The sequence below is a fragment of the Narcine bancroftii genome, chromosome 3 (genome assembly GCF_036971445.1).
Source record: "Narcine bancroftii isolate sNarBan1 chromosome 3, sNarBan1.hap1, whole genome shotgun sequence".
Taxonomy (NCBI): domain Eukaryota; kingdom Metazoa; phylum Chordata; class Chondrichthyes; order Torpediniformes; family Narcinidae; genus Narcine; species Narcine bancroftii.
In genome coordinates this window covers 188,904,577-188,927,150 of record NC_091471.1, presented here as the reverse complement: position 1 = coordinate 188,927,150, position 22,574 = coordinate 188,904,577, and the positions used below count along the sequence as shown (strand labels likewise).

The 22,574-nt window shown below is 38.1% G+C and overlaps 1 protein-coding gene across 2 annotated transcripts in view; it reads left to right on the top strand.

The window, feature by feature from the left end:
* The window catches only part of spock3 (SPARC (osteonectin), cwcv and kazal like domains proteoglycan 3), a 493,731-nt gene that overhangs the window by 455,064 nt on the left and 16,093 nt on the right, over positions 1-22,574 (top strand). Inside the window, exons 7-8 of one of the 2 annotated variants that reach the window (XM_069926142.1) lie at positions 1,328-1,453; positions 16,445-16,666. In XM_069926142.1, coding sequence (XP_069782243.1) covers positions 1,328-1,453; positions 16,445-16,666 — 348 coding nt within the window. Of the gene's footprint in view, positions 1-1,324; positions 1,454-16,444; positions 16,667-22,574 lie in introns of both variants that reach the window. The other variant, XM_069926141.1, reaches the window with a different exon arrangement.

Sequence of the window (22,574 nt, the reverse complement as noted above, 5' to 3'; positions counted from 1 at the left end):
ATTATATTCTGTGCATCTTACTTAATATAGATATTTAATGTGGAAAATGGCTGGTTATCTTAGTTAAATCCCTGGTAATTGGTTTAATTAATGTTTTAGTTGCTGTGTGCTAATTTATTAGGCCATGCTTAATTAATTGTGAGAAATGCAAACTGACAGTAATTATTCAGAAAATGGGATTAATTCTAGAAGAATTACACTGCTAAAGCAATGTGGTGGTAATACTTCATGACACAGGATAATCCCGGCCTACTTCTTTACATTTGACTGCAGCTCATTGTGTAAAACCTATTAGCACCTTCGAGCACTAAATACATAAGACTACCTGGAGAGCTGGGTTATAATTAGTTCACATGCCATAGAAAATAATGCAGTGAGAATTAAATTGAAAAATGCTTTGGTGTTATTGAAACTCATTTGTTTATTTTTTTCATTTGATTGAACCTAAAAAATACATCTACAGTGTCACAAGCATATGGTTAAATCTTGCCATTCTAAGGCCCAGTTAAACATATACTTAACTGGGTTGCCTAAAAAATGTGTGAACATATAATTTGTTTCTGGTAATATCAGGAAAATTGATTAATGTTAAGCAATTATAAAACATAACCCTGATCATGAATTTAGTCTCCAGATTAAAGGTGTTGCTGAGAAAGTGAGGAAATACCTGTGATGTTTTTGGCTTCTTCTTAAATGTCTTGACCAGAAATTCCTTCTAATCCTTACTGAAATAAAGGATGAACACAGAAAGTATGCTGACATCTTACTGCAATAATGAGAGTGTGCTGTATCATTGAATCCACTCTTTAGTTGAGCCAGTAAACCAACATTTTATGAAACATTTATTGAGTAAGACATTTCAGATGAACATAAATTATATCAAGCAATCTGTTAATTTTAATGGTTTATGGGAGATTCCTGCTGTATTTTCTCTGTACATTAGCAGCGACTATAAAGCAAATGTTATTTAATTGGCTATAAAGCATTTAAGAATGTAAAGGTCATTAGTGAAAAGTAAATTTCATCTTCATAGCATTCATAAAGTATTGTGTTCTCACCCTGGAAATTGTTACAAAGGATTTTTTAATCTTCCAAGAAAACTCAAAGGGTAAGTGTTTCATTTTATTAACAGCTCCATGAAAATAGATTTGTGCTTGGTTCCATGTGCTAAACATGCAAAACTGGAATATGTCCTTTGTACTTCATTTCCAAAATCCACTTGAAACCAAACATTTGGAGCACATGAAGAAAATTTTAAAAAACAGAATATTTGAGAAAATTTGGTTACGTGTTTTTAATAATTAATTTCATGTTATTTCTGTAGCAGAATGCAGTGAGAAGGAGTTCAGAGAGGTTGTATCAAGGCTAAAGGACTGGTTCAAAGTGCTACACGAAAATGGAAACCACAACAAAAAGACTCGTGCGTTTCAAAGACAGGAAAAGGACCGAATTAGTAAGTGCTTTCATTATTGTTTCTTAATTGAATTCCTCAAAAAGTTTAGAAAGGTAATAAAAACTCCACCACATATAACCAGTTGTCATGTGACTATTTTTGAATGAATTAACTTCCACTTTTTTAGGTTGGTTCATAAGGTTAAGTTTCAATGTTGGCAAATTTGATCCAAAATTGGCCTGGTGATATGAGGAGGAAGGGTGTTTTTTTTCTGACTCAAATTCTGTAACAAGTGATATGCAACAGGGATCAGTGTTAGGATCTTTGTTATTTGTAATGTGATGATATGACTTGGATGAGAATGCAAATGTTTTGATTTGTAAGATTGCTGGTATGACAAAAATTGGTAGAGATGACTGGGAAATAGATAAGATGGAAAGTCGGTGGGAGTGGTGAGAGATGGAATTAATTCCAGACAAGTGCAAGGTACTGCACTTAGGAAGTCAAGTTCTTGATGGATATATAGTCTAAATGCCAGAGACCTCACAAGCATTGATGTACAGAGGGACCTTGGAGCACAAGTCAGTGAGTGGATAGAGCAGATAAGAAACCATTTGGTATGATTGCTTGTAAAGGCCAAGTGTAAGTGTTGAGACATTATACTGCAGCTGTATAAAACTTTGGCTAGATCACATTGAGTATAGTTCTGGTTGCCAGGCTACAGGAAGAACATGATCGCAGTAGGGAGAGTTCAACAGGATGTTGCTTGGACAGGCTGAGTTTATTTGCACTGAAATGTGAAAAGCTGAGGTTTGTAAAATTATAAGGTGCATAGATTGAAAGAATATTATTTTTTCCCTAGGGAAGTGTAAAGCTAGAAAGCACAAGGTAAGATTGGAGGATAAATATTTCACATCAGATTTCAGATTTATTGTTACATACAACCCTGAGATTATTTTTCATTAAGGCAAGGGAGAAGTAACACTTATTCTTAAATTACTACTGCAGTGAAAAAAAATGATTTGTGTAAACAAATAACAAAATGTAAACTAAAGTGCAATACAGAGGGAGAGAGAGAGAAAAAAAAACAATAAAGTGCAAAAGTAAGAGTCCTTAAATAAGTCCCTGGTTGAATTTGCTGTTGAGGAGCTGATGGTAGAGGGGTAGCTGCTGTCCCTGAATCTTATGGTGCAAGTGTTGAGGCACCTATACCTCTTTCCTGATGGTAGCAGTGAGAACTGAGAAAGTTCTTTAAAGATCTGAAAAGCTATGGACTTGCACCCAATGATAGGTTGTACAAGCTGGCAAAATAAATGATACCTCAATAAGAAAGGGGTTGGGGGGGGGGGGGTGGGGGTTATGGAGGCGCAGGTAGGGAATCTAGTCATAAGAAGGACAAATAGGATTAATGCAGACAGGCATCCTGGTCAGCATAGAGGAGCTCAGTCTTAAAGTCTCATTTCTGTGTTCCCTTATTCTGTGTTTAAATGATTTAATGTATAATTGTGACACCAACACAAACAAAAATGCACAAAACAAAACAAAAAATTAGGCTACTTAATTATGAATTTTCAAATACATTGTATTCCAAGCCCCATTTCCAAGTATTCTCAGTCACTCTTTCCCAATTTGACCCTATCTGGGTCCCTCCCACATCCAGTCTCACAAACTCATATTCTCCACGTTGTGAAGTCTCGAGCCTTTTCCAGCCTCCTGCCTCTTGTACTATTTTTCCAGTCTCTTTTGGTTTGAATATTTTCCAGTATCAATTTCCCAAGTCATTCTCTAGTCTCCCGCTCTCCAGTTTCAGGCTCCACTGGCCCCCATATACCCATTCACATGTCTGCCCCTAACATTCCCCAGCTACCTGAGCTGGTCTCCCAGCCCTCATTTACCAATCTTCCAAGCCCCAAATTAATCTTTGCAAGATAGATCACTTATGGCTCTCTACCCTAATGAAAGAATTTAGCCTTTGGATTGTAAGAATTATATTGTTGCGTGTGTGTCAATAGCAGCATTTCTGATTTTGGAGTCTCAAAATCATGGTCTGAACCTCACTATAGAGACTGAAACATTTTTGTACTGGTGTTGGATGTGATGGATGTTGAATAGCCTGGCCACTTGTATAAAGTTGAAATTTCAGTAGACTTTGTCAGCCTCCCACACAGTCATGGCCAGAAGCCTTTGACAGCCAGGATTAGAATCTTTCCTCACAAAAGCCAATCACAGGCAATCAGAATCCTTGGCATTTGTGAGGATAAAGGAAGAAGTGCCTAACCACAGAAGTTCCATGTTTGCCTTACATAAATATACAAATAAAAATAACCTTGCTGAACCTTTTCCAGTCCCACCTCTTTAGTGATGGATTAGAAATAGAGCAAGGGTGGGACAATTTCATTAAAGCATAACCTGTACATTTAATATGCAAAGTTAAAGACCTCCACTTGAAGTCATTTCTTTCAGATGTTTTCAAAAATTAGTTCCAACTCTGCACTTTTGCTCAACATTGCAGCAATTCCCTAATGAGGGTGGTGGGGAATGTACTTGAACAACCTCCAATAAATTGAGGACCAACAAGCTGCTGCAGGAATTTAGAGGATTAAGCAAATATCAGTGAGCGATTAGAACCCCTGGTTTCACCAGCAGATTGGTTGTTGCTCCAGATTCCAGCATCTGTAGTCTCTTGTGTGTCTCCAGCACACTGAACAACAGTTCTCCATTAATTTCAATGGAGGATGGTGACAAGCAATCGTTAACTTGTCATTTAATTTAGATTCTTACATTGTTTGAGTTGACGTCATTGTTTTTGAGTTGCAAATGAAATTGAGGAAGGCATAATCTTTTTTTGGAAAATTTAAGTCATAGAAAGCATGGGCCAATCTTATTTTTTTCCATGCTGTTTTTGTGAGCAAGCTTGACTTGTCCATTCCCCTGACCCATGTAATATTGATAAGTAGGAGCAGAGAAAATTGATCACTAATCTTTGGGCCTATTCCACATTCAGCAATATCATCGCAAATCATCCACTTCAGAATCCTGCTCTTGCTTCTTCCTCCGTCCTTTCATTCTTTACTGATATTTTTGAATACCCTTCACCACACAGTGGAGTCCAATAAGGAATTCCCTGTGGAGAAACAGAATGAAAAAAGTCAACGGACATCATGGGCAGTTCTGACGTGCAACATTTATCTTTATGTTAGAGCAGTGGTTCTCAATCTTTTCCTTTCCACTCACATCCCACTTTAAGTAATCCCTATGCCATATGTGCTCTATGATCAGTAAGGGATTGCTTAAGGTGGGATGTGGGTGGAAAGAAAAAGGTTGAAAACCACTGTTTTAATCACCCCTAATTGATTCGTTATGTGCACGGTTTCATATCTCCAAAGGAAATTGGCCAATGACAATTTTTCTCAAGCATAATATTTCAGTAACAATTGGGTCTAGAGCAATGGTTCTCAACCTTCCCTTCCCACCCACATCCCATCTTAAGCCATCACAGAGCACCTATGGCATAGGGATTACTTAAAGTGGGATGTGAGTGTAAAGAAAAAGGTTGAGAACCACTGGGTTAGATATTGTTCTTGTGACAAGTTATCCATCCATAATCATTGCTGTAAAACATGGTCCGATGTTTCTGCCAGCAATTGTAAATTTTTTTAATGCTGCAATAATAATAAAAAATTGTATGTCTAATTCTGCCAGCATTAATTAAATAGATTAGATTATTTTGTATTTCAGAGCCATCTCTATATCTTTTCAATTATTCATCATCTCTTTGGGCTTAGCTTTTCACATTTATCCATTTCATTAAGAATCATTTCTGGTTAAACCACATAATAGCCAATGTTATCCACAATTTTAGAAATATTTGCTTGTGTTTTCAATCAGATTTTTAATTCACATTAGGGATATATGATGATAACAGGCCCTCAGGCCCATGAGACTGTGCTGTCCAAATACATCAATATGACGAATTAACCCAAATCCATACATCTTTGGAACATGGGAGGAAACCGGAGCACCCACTGGAAGCTGTCACAGACTTAAGGAGAATGTACAAGCTTCTTACTGACAGTGCCAAGTTCAAACTCAGGTTACGGTCACTACAATAGCATTATTCTAAGTGCCAGGATGTAAACTGTTTGAAATCAGTGAAAAATGTGAGTATTATAAATCATAGTCAGTGATGAAGCAATCCCAATAACCAACAAAAAATATCCTTATATTTGGCAATGTAATTCTTTTCAAACATAGGAAGGTTTATTCTCAATATTTTTTTTGGAAAATTAATCAAGTACACAAATGTGTTGGAGACACTCAGCAGGTCATGCAGTCTCGATAGGAAGTAAAGGGTAACTAATGTTTCAGGCCTAGGTCCTTCATCACAAATAATCAGACAGGCATCTGAATAAAAAGGTGGGAGGAGGAGGGAGGAATGGCCAAGGGGTGGAGCAGAGGCCAACAGGTAAGAGGGATGTTAGTGGATACAGGTAGGAGTATAGAAGAAAAAAAAGCTAAAAAGTAATGTGAGAGAGGGTAGCTCTCTGATAGGAGAGGGAAGGGGAAAGGGGAGGGAGCCAAGGGAAAGGAGACAGAGGGATAGGGAAAGAGAGAGACTTGGGAAAGGGAATCAAAACAAATTGGAGAAGCTGATGCTCATGCTATCTGGTTAGAGGGACCCCAGATGGAATTTAAGATGTTGTTCCTCCAATATGTAGGTCCCCTCAGTTTGGCAGTGCATGAGGACAAGGATAGGCATATCATTGCAGGAATGGTGTGTAGAATTAAAATATTTGGTCACTGGGAGGACGTTTGTGTTGGCTGTACGGAGCAATCCATGCAACAAACCTACACAGGCAAGGCTCCTCAACTCTTTCTTTGCTACATCGAGGACTACATTGGTGCTGCCTCCAGGACTCAAGATGTCAATTTATCCACTTTGCTGCTAACTTTCACCCCAGTCTCAAATTCATTTGGTTCATCTCTGCCAAATACTCTTTACTTTCTTAAGCTCTCTGTCTTCATTTCAGAAGGCAAACTCTCTACAGATATATTCTATAAATCTATAAACTCCCACAGTTACCCCAACTATACCTGTTCACACCCTGTCTCCAATAAGGATTCTATTATTTTCCTTCAATTCCTCCATAAGGTCTTCCATTCAAGAACATCTGAGAAAACCTCCTTCTTCAAAAAAATGGCTTGCCCTCTCCTGCCATCAGTGCATCCCTTACCCACATCTGCTCTATTTCCCACACATCTGCCCTGGCCCCCTCTGCCCCAAGACATAACAAGGATAGGATTCCCATTGTCCTCATCTACCTCCCCACCATCCTCCACATCCAACATATTATTCTCTGCAATTTCCATCATCTGCAAGTTATCCAGCAGACACATCTTCCACTCCCCTCTCCCCCACCTCTCTGCTTTACACAGGGATCACCCTATCCGAGACTCCCTCATACACTCATCCCTTCCCACAAATCAAGTCTCCATGTATAAATTTATGACCACAAGTGTTACAATTGCACTTACTCCTCCTCCCTCACCACCACTTAGGACCCCAAACGCTGCTTCAAAATGCAACAACATTTCACTTGTGAATCTGAAGGAGTCATCCAGTGCTCCAGATGTGGCCTTCTCTCCATTAGTGAGATGGGACACAGACTGGCAGATTACATTATTGATCACCTTCGCTCTTTCCGTTGCAATTACAAAAACCTCCCTATTGCCAAATATTTTAATTCCACACAACATTTCAACACCGACATATCTATTTGTGGCCTTATGCACTGCCAACTGAGGCCATCTGTAGTTGGAGGAACAACAGCTTATATTCAGTGTCAACAGTCTCCTGGCATTAATATCAAATTCTCCAATTTCTGGTAACACCTCCCCTTCATCTCTCTCTTTTCCTATCTCCCTGTCTCCTTTCCTCCTGCTCTCCACTCCCTTCCCTTCCTTCTATCAGAGAACTACCTTTCATAGCCCTCTTCTTTCTCCCCACTTCTCAGCTTCTTTCTCTTTTAGCCTCCCACCTGTATCCACCTATTCCCTTTTACCCTTAGCCTGTGATCCTCCCCCTTCCCCTTTCTCCCTCTTCTCCTCCCCATTCCTCCACCTTTTTATTCCTGAAAAAGGGCTCAGACCCTTCCTCCAGATCAATCTTTTTCTTTTCATTCACATCCCACTTTAAGTAATCCCTATGCCATAAGTGTTCTGTGTTTGTTAAGGGATTGCTTACTGAAATACTTTGCTTGAGAAAAATTGGTCCGTTTCCTTTGGAGTTATGAAACTGTGCACATAATGAGTCAATTAGGTATGTTTAAAACAGTAGTTTTCAAACTTTTTCTTTCCACCCACATACCACCTTAAGCACCTATGGCATAGGGAATACATAAAGAGGTATATAAGTGGAAAGGAAAAGATTGAGAACCACTGCTCTAGATGGTGGGTGAGCTGCTGAGTTTCTCCAGCATATTTGCATAGCACTCGATCCCAGCATCTGCAGATTTTCTTGTTTAACAACTTTAAAAATATCTTGTAATTGTCTATGTAATTCTTTTAAAACCAACTTTATTTAAAAAAAAAACTAAAACATATTCATAATATTTACTTGCAAAACTAATCAACAAGTATAAAACACTTTAAAAAGTATTGGCTGTGTATGGATACCTGAAATGAATTCCAAGTTTGAAAATGACCTTATTTGCCTTGATGATTAATGCAAAATATGAGTTTAAATATGAAATTTAAATGTGAACCCTGGAGCAATGTGATGTGCAAGAAGTTTCCAGTCATTCTTTACATAAAAATTAACTTGTTCTTATTTCCACTGTGTGGATGAAATGGTAATGAATTGAACATGGAACTACCGGTATACTACAGCAAGAGTGCTAAATGGATCAAATAGGTTGTTTGGTATCTAGTGTTACCTCGAAATCAAATTGCAAAATCCTCAGATTCATGGCCCATGAATTCAATATATTTTTTAATTGAAGGGACAATTTGAAAAGATCTAGCTGACCATTTTAAATATAATTAAATAAACTATTTCAGCCATCATAAGGAAAAAAATTATAACAATATGAAAACAAATTGCTATGTTGCACTCATGCTGATTCTACTTTTAAGCTACAAATACTCACCCCATTTCTCTATTTATTAATTTTTCTGGGATGGTAAGGCCATCCTTCAATTGCCAATTCCCAATGCCCATGAGAAAAAGGTGATGAATCACTTTCCTGAACTGCTGTCGACCTTCTGATCAACATACTCCCTTGTTGTTGGATTTAGATTAAGAAGGAACTGCAATAAATTTCCAGTTTAAGATGGCAAGCAACTCACAGGAGAAACTACAGGAGGTGATATCCTCTTGTGTCTGATGCCCTGTTTTTTTTTGTGTGTGTGATGCGTACAATGACGGCACAACAGTTAAATTACCTGATGAGTAATCCAGAGTCCTGCGCTGACAATCAAGGGACCAGAGTTCAAATCCCACCACGGCAGGACTTTAAAAAACTGTACAACCCATCTTAGAAATGATATTATAAAAGCCACTGAATTGTTATTAAAAAAATATTTTTCTGATATCCTGCAGAAAAGGAAATGTGGCTTCCTTGCTTTGTCTAGCAAATTGCCCTCTGAAATGGATAAACACAATTCTCAATTGCACAAAAGGATAATTTGGGAGAGGAAATAAACGTTTCCCTTTCCAGTGATGTCTAGAGACTGAAGAACAAATAAAAAAACACGTCAAAAGTTACCTCATTTTGATATTACACTGAACAATCCAAGGTTCTTGTCAGAGCTGAAGCTGAAGCTTGTTTTCCTCTTTCACAATTTGCGTGCAGGATGATACCTCCATAGTGCTGCCTCCACTGTCTTTCAGGCCTACCATTTACAATGGTTCAAATATGGCGAGGTGTGGGTCTGCACTACCCAATATTCTTTCAAGTATGTATGTTCATGAATTCCAATACATTTGAATGATTTATATAATTAAACATCTCAAACAAAATATCGATATCAGAAGAATTGAAGCCATCAAAATTCAGAACACAAAATATCTATACAATGTAATCTACAACCACGAATGCTGATGAGTGTAGTATATTTGTACTCTATGTGTTCTCCTAAATTTCATCTATTGCATTATTTTGGATCATGCTCACTATAGGTTTCACAAATGTGCTTGTTCTTTCTAGAATCCATTGAAGATTAAGTGGGGGAATGGGGTGGCCAAATGGGATAACTGCCTCAATGGATTCATCTTTCCTGAGGACATTGATCTTCAATCTTGTGATGTTATGTGCTTGGATGAGGAGCAATGTAAAATGCTAAAAGCTGAATGAGGTTTTGTGGTTTTGGATTCCTCTTGTTCCCGTGGTTCATTACTTGAGCTTTAGTGGTGGCACAGTGTTTGTCCTTGCATAAGCAGACATACCACACATTATCAGGTGCTCCTAGTCAGAATCTCGAGGACTGTCTGTCAGTACACTCAGATACGCTCTTCAGTATTTAATATTCATCTTTCCAGACTTTTTTTCATATTTAAACAGAGGTTAGATGTTGGGGATCAAATTGTATGGATATCCTTGATCTAATGACCTTGTACTTTCCAACCACCTCTCCCCCTGTAATTGCAATTGTCAGCAAACTGCTTTTCAATCATACTGACATTTCCAAAAGGTAGGATTCAATAGTTTTCTCTATCACTGTAGCCACTGTGTCTCTAATCAAGTGAATGACTCCATTAAATAGCACACTCAGTGGCCTTAGAGGTATTTGCCTTTGCTGCCCCTTATCCCACATAACTTTATACGGAATTCATTTTAATCATCCAAGTAGATGCACCTCACTAAGGTGATTTTGATTTCATTCTCAAGTTGTGTCTCTCTTTGTCTTGTTCATTCCTGTCAAAATATCCTTTAATTGATTCCACATAATCCTAGACTCCCACTTACTCTCTTGCATTCATATTGTTCTAATGACAATCCCAGAAGCTTCCCCGCTATTATTCCACTCATATAATTTTTTTTCTTCTTAGCCCTCCGTGGATGTGGTGCATTTATCCCTTCCTCAAGTTTTTGTTCCACCTCTCTCCACCCAGTAATGCCATGCCTGATTGGAATCCTTTATCATATTATCTGAAGTATAGTTGATATTCTGGTAGTAACCAATGCGCTGATCCAACTGCGCTGGGTAGGTCACGTCTCCAGAATGGAGGACCATCGCCTTCCCAAGATCGTGTTATATGGCGAGCTCTCCACTGGCCACTGAGACAGAGGTGCACCAAAGAAGAGGTACAAGGACTGCCTAAAGAAATCTCTTGGTGCCTGCCACATTGACCACTGCCAGTGGGCTGATATCGCCTCAAACCGTGCATCTTGGCGCCTCACAGTTCGGCGGGCAGCAACCTCCTTTGAAGAAGACCGCAGAGCCCACCTCACTGACAAAAGATAAAGGAGGAAAAACCCAACACCCAACCCCAACCCACCAATTTTCTCTTGCAACCACTGCAACCGTGTCTGCCTGTCCCGCATCGGACTTGTCAGCCACAAACGAGCCTGCAGCTGACGTGGACATTACCCCTCCATAAATCTTCATCCGCGAAGCCAAGCCAAAGAAGAAAGAAGAGGGAATGCCCTGAGGTCCAGCACAATAGGACTATTTTATACTTTTCATCATTGCACTGGTTTGGGAGTCAAAAAACTCATAGGTCTGCCTATGTTCCCAGCAATGGCAATGAACGGTGATTTTCTTTTCCCCAATCTCTCTCTCTTTACCGTGATTGATTGAAATATTTCTTGTCAACTGTCTGTAGCTCAGGTACTATGTTTCAAAATCTTATCACTCCCTGACTCCCTTTGGCTAATTCTCCTGAGCAGCCCAAGGAGGACAACCCCATTCTCTACATCAATGAATAGGACTTAACCTACTGTTCCTTCACGATTCCGGCATCTACAGCTCTTGTGTTCCTTGGAGATATAATTCTTAATGTCTGACAGAAATCAATTATATAGAGAAGCACATTAACAAATATTACCTAAATTAGCAAGAGGAGCAACTTATTGTGTAGCTTTGTGTTATTTATGTTCCTGTATAAAGCCACATCTAAGCTTTATCCTCGAAAACATTTCCTCAGGTCCAGAAGTGTTCCACGGGCCAATGGAAGGCATAAATGGGGTATGTGTGTAAGTGAATGATGTGATCCTGTGGAGATCCACACAAGAACAACACAAGAAGCTCATCAAAGTGCTAAAATGCATCCAGATGAATGGACTAAAGTTAAACAGAGAAATACATCAGAGTGGTGTGAAGAAAATTGCCTTTCTGGGAGATAAACGGTCAGAGGTAGACAAGAGCAAGGTGAAAGCAATTTTAGAGATGCCCAGACCCACTGACAAAAAGGCCTATTAAGAGTGCTGAGAATGATCAATTCCATTGGTAAATTCATATCAAACCTGTCTTTGAAAACATTGTACCTAAGGAAGTTGTTAGAGGACAAATGTGAATTCAAGTGGACAGCCAACCACAAGGAAGAGTGGGGATGACTGAAGGTCATTCTAAACAGAACCAGTGCTTTTGACATTCTTTGTTGCATCCAAAAGGACAAAAATATCCATGGACACTTCAAAAAGAAGGAATAGGTGCCAAACTACTTCAGGCAGTGGGAGAAGATTGGAGGCCAGTCGCAAACGCATCAAGGACAATGACAACATCTGAATGTCAATGTACACAGATTGAGAAAGTGTGTCTAGGTCTGGTCTATGAACTTGAGAATTTCCACAGTTATGTGTATGGTCAACCAACACTCGTGGCAGAGACAGATCACAAGGCATTAGTACCAATAATCAAGAAAAATCTCAGTGAAATGTCGCCAAGAATCCAAAGACCGATGATGAAGCTACAAAGTTATGATTTTGAACTGGTGTACTCACCAGGGAAACTTATTGTGTTAGCTGATGCATTATCCAGGGCAATGAGACACAAAATGTGAATCTCCAAGTGAACCTGGTCATTGAATCTCTTCCTGTATCTGACATGAAATCCAAGCAGGTCGAAGTTGAAACTGAAAAGGACACAGTTCTACAGAAGGTCATCAAGAATCTGAATGAAGGATGGCCTACAGGTGAATGTCAGCCATACTAGAGCTAAGCTGAGTGTTGTCAATGGGCTTCTATCAGTTAGAGCAGAATTATCATTCCTCAATCTCTGTGACAAGAGATGCTGAAAGGGAGCTTGAGGGGCACCTTAGAATTGTAAAATACATGAGCAAGGCGAGAACTGCTGTTTATTGGCCAGGGATAAATGCTGATATTGACAGGATGGTTTCAAGCCATGAGACCTGTTTAAAACATCACGCAAAGCAGACAAAGGAACCCATGATAGCAACTGATGTACCAGCAGAACTATGGCAGAAAGTTGGGACTGATCTGTTCCACATGAATGGAAATAATTATTTGCTGGTTATTGACTATCTATCGACCTATCTGGAGATTGTTCTGCTTCCTAATGTGTCTGCTGCTTGTGTGATCATATACATGAAATCGATCTTTGCAAGACATGGAAATCTTCAAATTAACTACAGTGACAATGGACAATGCTACAGCTGTCGAGAATTCAAGAAATTTGCAGAAGAATATAATTTCCAACATGTGACTTCAAGTCCTCTGCATCCACAGTCAAACAGTAAAGCAGAGAAAGAAGTTCACATAGTTAAACAGTTGCTCAAGAAAGCACTAGACAGTGCCTCAGATCCATATCAAGCTCTATTGAGTTAAAGAGCTTTGCCATTTGAACATGGCATGTCCCATGCTGAGCTTCAGATGGGACATAGACTACACACCACACTTCCCTAGTCTGCAGCCCCAAACAAGATCTGAGATGTCAAACAGAAACAAAAACATCTGCAAGAGAGTCAAAAAAACAAACTATGAGAGGTCAGCAAGAATCTTGGGGCCACTGGCATAACATAACACAGTGAAACTCAGAGATTCCAACACTTGGGCAAAAAGGCTACTGTTCTGAAGGAAGTAAATCCAAGATTCTTCACTGATAGAACAAAAGGAGGTCAATACTGAGAAGGAATCAAAAGAGCCTGCTGAAAACGCAAGAGAAACTGCAGGAACAGACAAATGCAGAAGATCCAGCCTGCACAACAACTCATCACACCAGTGAATTGTTTTGCTGCCAGAAATGTCAATTTGGGCAATACCCTATGAGCTCTTTAGCATAGTTTTTCTATCCAGTCTCCTTTATACCCTTGATGGATGTTCAGAAGTTTAGATTGCAACTTAATGACTTTGAATGTAAAAGAGAAGTTGAGTATCTTGTGGATGATGGTTATCACATGGTAATTAAGGATAATCACCAGGTTCTTTACGCAAGTTCAGTCTTGAAGCAGCATAAAAGAGAACAGAAACACAGTTGAAATCACAAATTTAGGTGTTGGATTATATTTAAAATTCCCTGAGCATTTGTGAAAACTGAGATATTCATCAAGGAATTTTAAACTTGAGAATGATGTTAGAAGTGAACACAGGGCATTAATATTGGAAGTGGGATTTTATAACTGAATATTACTTACAAGACACAAATGTCATGTGTTCCTGAAGAGTTGTCTCAGTTTACCAATGTAAAAAGCCTAAGTTGTTTCCATACAAGGCATGCTGATGGCAATAGAAAGTGCAATGGATAGAAATAAGCTATCAAGATTGCTTAATTTTCAAAAATTACAATGCAGAAAAAAATCAGATATAATTTTAAGAGAGATGTAGTTGTAATGTGAACAGCATTAGAATATGTGGAAAAATATAGTAACAATTCAGTGGCATTATCACTAATAATTGCATATCCTTAGATAACACCACCCAACTAAAAGTGGGATGTGTCTCAATGGTAATGAATTCCCTTGATACTTGTCCAGTGAATCAAGGGAGGCTACAGAAACTGAAAACATCCCCCCTTTCAAACCTATGAAGGTGACACATTGTTATTTTCTTATTAAGGAACTCTTAGGAGTAAAATGTGTGTATGGTGTACAGAACAGAACCTTCGAAAACAACACCAAACTAGAAAAAAGATACATTTAAGTTGGAAAATCAGAGGTGATCAGTCCATTAAAACCCATGATGCTATTGCATGACTGTGGAATATAAATTAATTTAATAAACACGTCCAACATAATTTAATTATTTCATTTTAAAAATATCAGGTTATTTTTTATTTATTTACTGAAAAGAAAGGAACAGTTATGCCACAAACGGAAGAATTAATATAATTCATAATCATATGGAACGGGTTAGTGTAAGGGTAGTGCAATGTTACTACAGTGCCAAGGATCCAGGTTCAAATACGATGCTGTTGGTAAGGAGTTTGTACAATCTCCCCATTACCCACCTTCCAAAGTGTGGGGTTGGAGAGTTAATTGGTCACCTGGGTTTAATGGGTAGTAATGGCTTGTGTGCCGGAATGGCCTGTTACCACACTGTAACCCTTAAAAATATAAAACAATTAGCAGTAAGCTCATTTTAAACTTGTTTAGACAATAATGTTTCTAACCTGTAATCAAGTTAGTACTGTAGTTTATATTTCTGAAGTGTATTCTGGATGTCTTATGTGCAACTCTTGAGTTAAAATTATTGATAATGTTCCTGTACTGTGCTTTGGAACAGTTTTATGATTAAAAGTGATATACAGTGAACGTTTTTGTTGTAAAAATAAGAATACATTTTCTCTTCTGTGATGAAGATGTAGCTGTAAGTGAATACCAACACATGGCAATAGTAATGACACATATGCTTTTATTACTTTCCCTGAGTTTTCCTGTCCTAAATGCATCAATGTACCAACCTGCATTGTTGATGGATAGTGCGTAAGTAAACGACCCTGCAGATTTCCATGGAACAGGAGACAGACTTCAGTAATCCATGAGCTTGAGTCACAACTCCAGCTTCACTGCTGGGGAATAGGTGTTTTTATTTATATTCCACAGTGTGGTAACACATAGAATAATGTCTATTGTTAATTACATGGAATCACAATGGCAATATTAGTTATTGGCAAATTCACCGTTCATATGTTCCAAGCTCAAACTTTTCAACTAGTCAAGTCTTGCTAAATTCTGAAGTATCTGTACGAACAGTCACTTCTGGATTCACTGTCACTTATCTGACTGACTGATAAAAGGGCAAAGTTTGTGTGGAGAGATCTCTATGATTTGAAGTATTGTTTTGGGCTGTTGTGCTCCAGGAGGAGTCCACTGCCATCTGCTTGCAGCTAATGAATTTGATGGCTTTCTGCACCACCATTGCTGCCCCTTCTATCCTCTGCCAGCACCAGCACACCTGCACGAGGAACCTCTCTCCCCGAGTGGATACCTTTCAAATGATTTAAGTCCTCTGTCTGTGAATATGGCCTTTTCTCTCCTGACTCACTGTGATTTTTTACAAGCCATTTTTTTTGTAAGGTTGTGTGTGTGTGTGTGTGTGTGTGTGTGTGTGTGTGTGTGTGTGTGTGTGTGTGTGTGTGTGTGTGCAGTTTTCCTTAAGACCTTAACTCTAATCTTGTAGCTGAGCAACTAAAAGTCAGGAAATACTCAAAACTGCAAAAGGCTACATGTAAATGGCTGTCTCTATTTAAAATAATTTTAATAAACAAAACATTTCTTGGCCACTTTTAAAACCATCATGCAATGTTGTTTAAATGCTTGGATTTAAGACAAATTGAACCTTCTGGTCAGAAGTGCTAATGGCTGAATAAAATGTTGTGCATTTGCCATAGATTTCACAAGATTATAATGTATTATTTCTTAGTTGGGTTAGATGTCATGCTTATAGATTTCATCCTCTTTGGAAGTATGTATGTAAATATAAATACCGCAAAGTACTTAAGTACTTTGATTTGATCTTGGTTGAATCTTATTGTACAACAGATTACAAGGGATCCGTTGAACATATGTAGTTATCACTAATCCAACTGTCCTATTAATTTTCAAACAATGATCTATTCTCTAAGTAACCAGTTGCATTTCCCCCTGTTCTTTAGGATTTGATACTAGCATCCTTCCCATATGCAAGGACTCACTTGGGTGGATGTTTAACAGACTGGACACAAACTATGATCTGTTACTTGACCAGTCAGAGCTAGGAAGCATTTACTTTGATAATTATGATCTATGCATGAGACCATTTTTCAACTCATGTGACACATACAGAGATGGTCGTATTTCCAACAATGAATGGTGCTACTGCTTTCAGAGACATCAAGGTAAGCATTCATAAGATTTGTTTTGTATAACGGTCGTAATTTTAGATTTCCAAGCTGTGCTCCTTGAATACACAATTTGCAGATGAACTTTTATTATTTGGTCTCCACAAAGCTTTCTTTATTCATCTTTTCATTTCCCAATTTTTTTTAACCATCTTGCAAATTAATTGTCAATAGACATTAATTTCAATAAATCAATTTAAAATTTTCAAGTTCAAGTTTATTATCATCTGACTGTACATATTCAACCAGACACACTGCTTTTCTCCCGATCCCAGTGCACACACATATACCCAAGTGCATAATGATTATCACATATATACATAAAGGTATAATTTAAAGTATATATATATTTTTTTTTTGGAATGATTAACTCAGTTACAGGATACTATTAATCAATCTCACAGCCTGCAGGAAGAAGTTATTTCCCTGCTTGGGAGTCCTGATTTTGAAACACCTGTACCTTTTTTGTAAAATGTTGTAAAGCAGAATTTGTAAAATCTGGGTTTAGTCAGTTAGAATTTTCAATTTCAAAACGTAAAAAAGATAGATTTTGTCCTTTATTTTATATATGATACAGATGCTTTGCTACATCACTATTTAATTGGCTGCTATGTGAAGGATAATCGTCCATTAAATTAAAATCACAATGCAGTTTTGCTATTATGCAGTAAAATAAGATTAATAACAAATAGCAAACATTGCGTGACTGAAGTTAAAATATGTTATGTCCTTTTTTTATTATTCTTAAGAACCTTGCGTTTTTCGAAAGTTCCAATGGATGAGATTTGATTGAAATGGATGGATGGCATGCATTTTGTTTCCATGGATGTCGACTGATCAGACTTTTTTTTTCTTTCGTTTCCAAATAATCCTTCATTTTGTAATGTTTCCACTCTAATCTGTAATGGATTGGATTGGATCTAATGTCAATTTAGTGGAAGAATAAAAGCTGCCATTCACATCATATTACATACAAATTTAGCAAGTTGCAAACATCAACAGTGTGAACTAGGGCCAAGAGCTCTTAGTGAGTTCAATAAAAGTTTCTCACAGAGGCACAACAGTCTTGTTGCCAGAAACTTCCATGTTTCTGGTGCCTATTTTGTGTTCATGTCATTACAAGTGGCTCATGATATCCAGCAATTGATGCAACCTCAAGAGAACTGAAAAACTAATCACATATAAATGTGCTTATGACTGGAAATCAGGAAGTTATTTTCAATTGATTTCAACCATTACAGCAAATTCAATTATAAGGATTGCGTACAATCAATTAAGATGGAAGATGAAATGAATATATTGAGAATTAAAATGCTTTATATTGTGAAATATGTAAATAAATCATAAGGACATAGATTATTAACTGAGCAATAATTATGTTTTGATACTAATTAACAAATCACTAAAGTGAAATCTACATCTCAGAAGCCACCTCAGGTGAAGACAAACATTGGTGATAAAATTCAGTCCACCTTCAATCCGCCCAGCAGAGCCTTTGGTTGAATGAGGAGAAAGGTGTTCACAAGGCAAGACCAAAGATTCATGATTTATGCTTTCAAAGTGCTGAACGACCAGAAGAACTGTTCGCACAAAACATCAGAGACTCTCATATTCATGAAACAATATTTATTTATTTGTAAAGATGAATACTTGGCCTGCATATGTATTGTATGTGTGTTATGTCTGGTTGTAGGTCTGCATATTTTGCACCAAGGACAGAAGAACAGTGTTTCATTGGTATTTGTGCATCAGATAACAATAAACTTGACTTGACTTCTCAGATTTGGACACAACAGTAGGTATCTCATGGCATTGGCTCTATATCCAAAATCTATAAATTCACAGGAGGGATAAACAGAACAATGTCACTGTGCTTCCCAAAGCTAACACTTCCACTTCACATTCAAGCTGCAAAGTTATGTAGGCCATGTTATTCACATATTCGATTTCAGGTTTCTGTGATAAACATACCACTGTGAGTTCTGTCATGTGAAAAGCTAACTAGGAAAGCATTTAAGGATGTGCTTAAAATCTCCTTGAACAAATGCAGCATTCCCATTCACTCTTGGGAATCTTTGGCCTCTGACCTCTCAAAGTTGAGAAGCAACATTCAATATGGTATCAAGAACCTTCAGATCATGTATCAAAATTCCTGCAGAAGCAGTGAAAGGAATGCACCATCTCACAAGCTACCCAAGCCTAACGATCAACCACCTCCTCCCCACAATGGCCTCAATAGACGCTTCAAAACCAACAAAGCTTGCATTGAATTTGCTTATCTTCAGTTTTGAGGATCTTTTTGAGCAGAAGTAGCAACTAAGGTTTTTTTTCCACATTTCGACAAATTTGTAAATGCATATCTGCAATTCCAGCCAATCAATTGCAGGGAAGAGAAATGTTGATGTGAAGGAGTGTAGGATCACTTTCAACAACTGAGATTTCCTACTTAAGCTCATGCATTGAAACTCTGAAGATTTCTCAAAATGATAATGACAAGCATTAATGGCTTTGCCATCAGTTTTGCTGCAGAATCTGGACCAAGATGCCAAGCAGAACAGAACTTAAGATTTGAATAGCAAATAAACAGGAGGAGTTCATTTTCTTACACAATCTACCTTATCTTTTAGTTTATTGAAATCACAGTGAGGAATAAGTTGGTATTACATAAATAGAAGGTTATGATGCTTAATTCACCAGGATACATCCTGAAAAAAATGAATCACTGTTGGTAATTCTGGAATGTTTATGCACTGAACTCCAGTTAGATACCAAGGTATTCCTCGAACAAGATTCAGTATTTAAATTTACCATCCAAGAATAAATCCGTGGTGGGGAAAAGTCTGGCTAATTGAATAGTCAAAATAACATGTTGGTGTTAGCAACAGTTTATGAGAAATACAACAGAATGCTAACATTCTTTGGCCAAGACCTTTGGTTGTGTATTTTTGAGCACCAAGTTTCGAGGTGGATTTATTTTCCAGCATTGAACAGGATTGTGCTAATTTCCAAATCACAAACTCCATTCATTTTACGGAGCAATTTTGGTTAAAATTTTCAATTACTCAACAGATGCAATTTCCAAATCAGATGTGCTCTAAATGATATCATTACTCATGGAAAAAAAAATTAAAGTACAGCCAGGAAAAATGTTCCATATTGCCCTGGGGCCAGCTACTATTAGTCATTATCGGGATGAGTGCCACACAGACTGGAACCCAATGCTATTCAGACCCCATTATTTACTTCCTTTCTTTAAGTCCATTCCTCCACCTTCCACTGTTATAGGAGTGCCCTATTAAGCACCTGATCACATTTCTCTCTGTCGCTCTCACACACACACACACACACACACACACACACACACACACACACACACACACACACACACACACACACACACACACACACACACACACAAATAGGCATGGACATGTGCACAGAGACAGATGCATTCAGACACACATATGAGTATAGTACATATATGCCTGCGCACGCACGCACGCACGCGCACACACACACACACACACACACACACACACACACACACACACACACACACACACACACACACACACACACACACACACACACACACACACACACACACACACACACACACACACAACACATCGCTTCTTTGGCCTCAGTGGCAGGCACAGTAAGAAAAATGTGCACAATCAATCAGTGGTACAGACCCTGGTTAATATGGAAGTTTGAAGGAGAAGCTGAAGTCCAAAATGAGCCATGGGTCTGTCTTGGTACACTACTATAATACACTTACTACACCAGAGACTTGTGCCTTTGCCTCTCTTAGTTGAAACAAAGCAGACAGTCACTGACTTATCGTAAGTAGGAAGCCATTTGTTTCTGCCAGAAGTTTTATCATGGATGATGTGCTTCCTGAGCTTGGTTTTTTTTTGAGTGGTTGACACTCCTGTTAGAGAACTCCAGTCAGTGGGCTAGAACACACTGAGAACAGAAATTCATGGCCAGATGCATATTAAAAAAAAATCAAAACAGAACAAATTATTGTGGTCACATGATTCACAATTCAACTTTGTTGACCTCACTAATAGTGTTTCTGTCCTCCTAAAAGTAATGTATTGACCCAACAAAAGCAGATAAAGTGAATCTTAACCAACTGAAAGGCTGAACCCCTTCCTAGTTTATATGCATTTCCACATCACTAACAGTTCCTCATTACTGCAATGGAACTTGTACTCCAAGAAAATTCTTTTGAAACAAACACTGTATGCATGATGTGAATTTCTTGGGAAACTTTAGTCCATTTTGCTGTTGTTTTGAATTTAACATTCTAAATCCATATGTATAGCAGCCTGCATCCCACCTCAGTTAGACGGCCGTGGACACTAAGTTTTTACATTCTTTCAGAGCATTTCAGCTCATCATTTAAATTAGTTCTTTCTGGGGCCTCAACCTCTTTTACCCAATCCACCTCACTAAACTTGGCCACATCCATGTGTAACAAAAGTGAGATGAGAAGCCAACCTGCTCTATTTCTCTTTTTAATATTATACACTAAGTAAGGCTGTGTAGCTCAGATATGTTATATTTTAAATATAACACTTGACCGACAAAACTTCATAGGCATCATTAAACTAGGCAGATAAAGGAGGGCAAGAACATTTGGATTCAATGAACAAGTATCTTTCCAGCAATGCTTATGGCTGGAGGAAACAATGTTTCATGTGTTGTCCCTAATCCAAGTTTTCCAACCACGTTCAAGCCATCTATATTACAATGGGTCTCTTTCCCTTCCTTGTTGATCTGCCAACTTCCAATTAGCTAACTGCCACCACACCTCTTCCCAGATCTTCAGTTTACCCTTTCACCCTCTGATTACTCCATCTCCCACTCTCTCTGGACTTCTTACCAGTTACTGTACCCTGGCTATTTCAATTATGTTCATCTAAGATTTTTCTGAATGAAAAACTCCACCTCTGATCATCCCTGCACTTCTCTCCCTTGCTCCAGGGGTAGAAATTCATTCTCTCTAAGCTATTAACATGAATTATTGTGGTCACATGATTCACAACTCAACTTTGTTGACCTCACTAATAGTGTAGTGGGCAATAAATTGGTAGAGATGACTGTGATCTTCTGTGACTGCTTGGAATGATCCTAATGCAAGAAATTTGAGAATAAAAGTGACTTTGACCTACATGGAGAATGTGATCCAGATGTGGGAGTGTAGCTGAAAGTTTTGTGTAACATTTCACTAATCACTATGACAACAGCCTTTGAGAACCAGAGCCTGTATTGTTCTACAAGTGAGTCCAGGTCTGCAGTGGCATTTTATGTGCATCCATCAAGCTGATGAAGATAAATCCAAAGCCTCAAATGCTTGTAGAATTTCACAGGAGAAGATAGAATTAGCAGCAAGCAGATAGTGGATGCTGAATAAACTCAGTATTGAAATTGAAGATTGCAGAGAAAAAGAATTGACAGCAGAGGATGATAAGAATAAATGAATAAGGATATTTTATTAATAAAAGGCAAAAAAATGGATGTCATGAATGTTCAATTAAAATTAATAGTCATTAAGCAGTCATGAATCTGAATTATCGTGTGCTGTCTTTGAAATCAGTCGCTTCAGAAAAAATGTTCCAATTTGAATTGAGTGGCATTTTGAAGGGAACATTTTATTGGGCCTATGCCCAGATAAACTGGATGGCTTAGCATGGTGAATAACAGAATATCAGTTGGACCTTGAGTGCCTGTGAGTTTGGAACATTCATAAATTTTCTTTCATTTACACATAATCAATTCAGGACATCTGGATAGCCACACAGTGCTTGGCTATGTTTAATATTATTTGATCACACCTTTCAACATTACCACTGTCTATCCTCTTTTTCTAAATCAGAATGAATCACTTAATTCG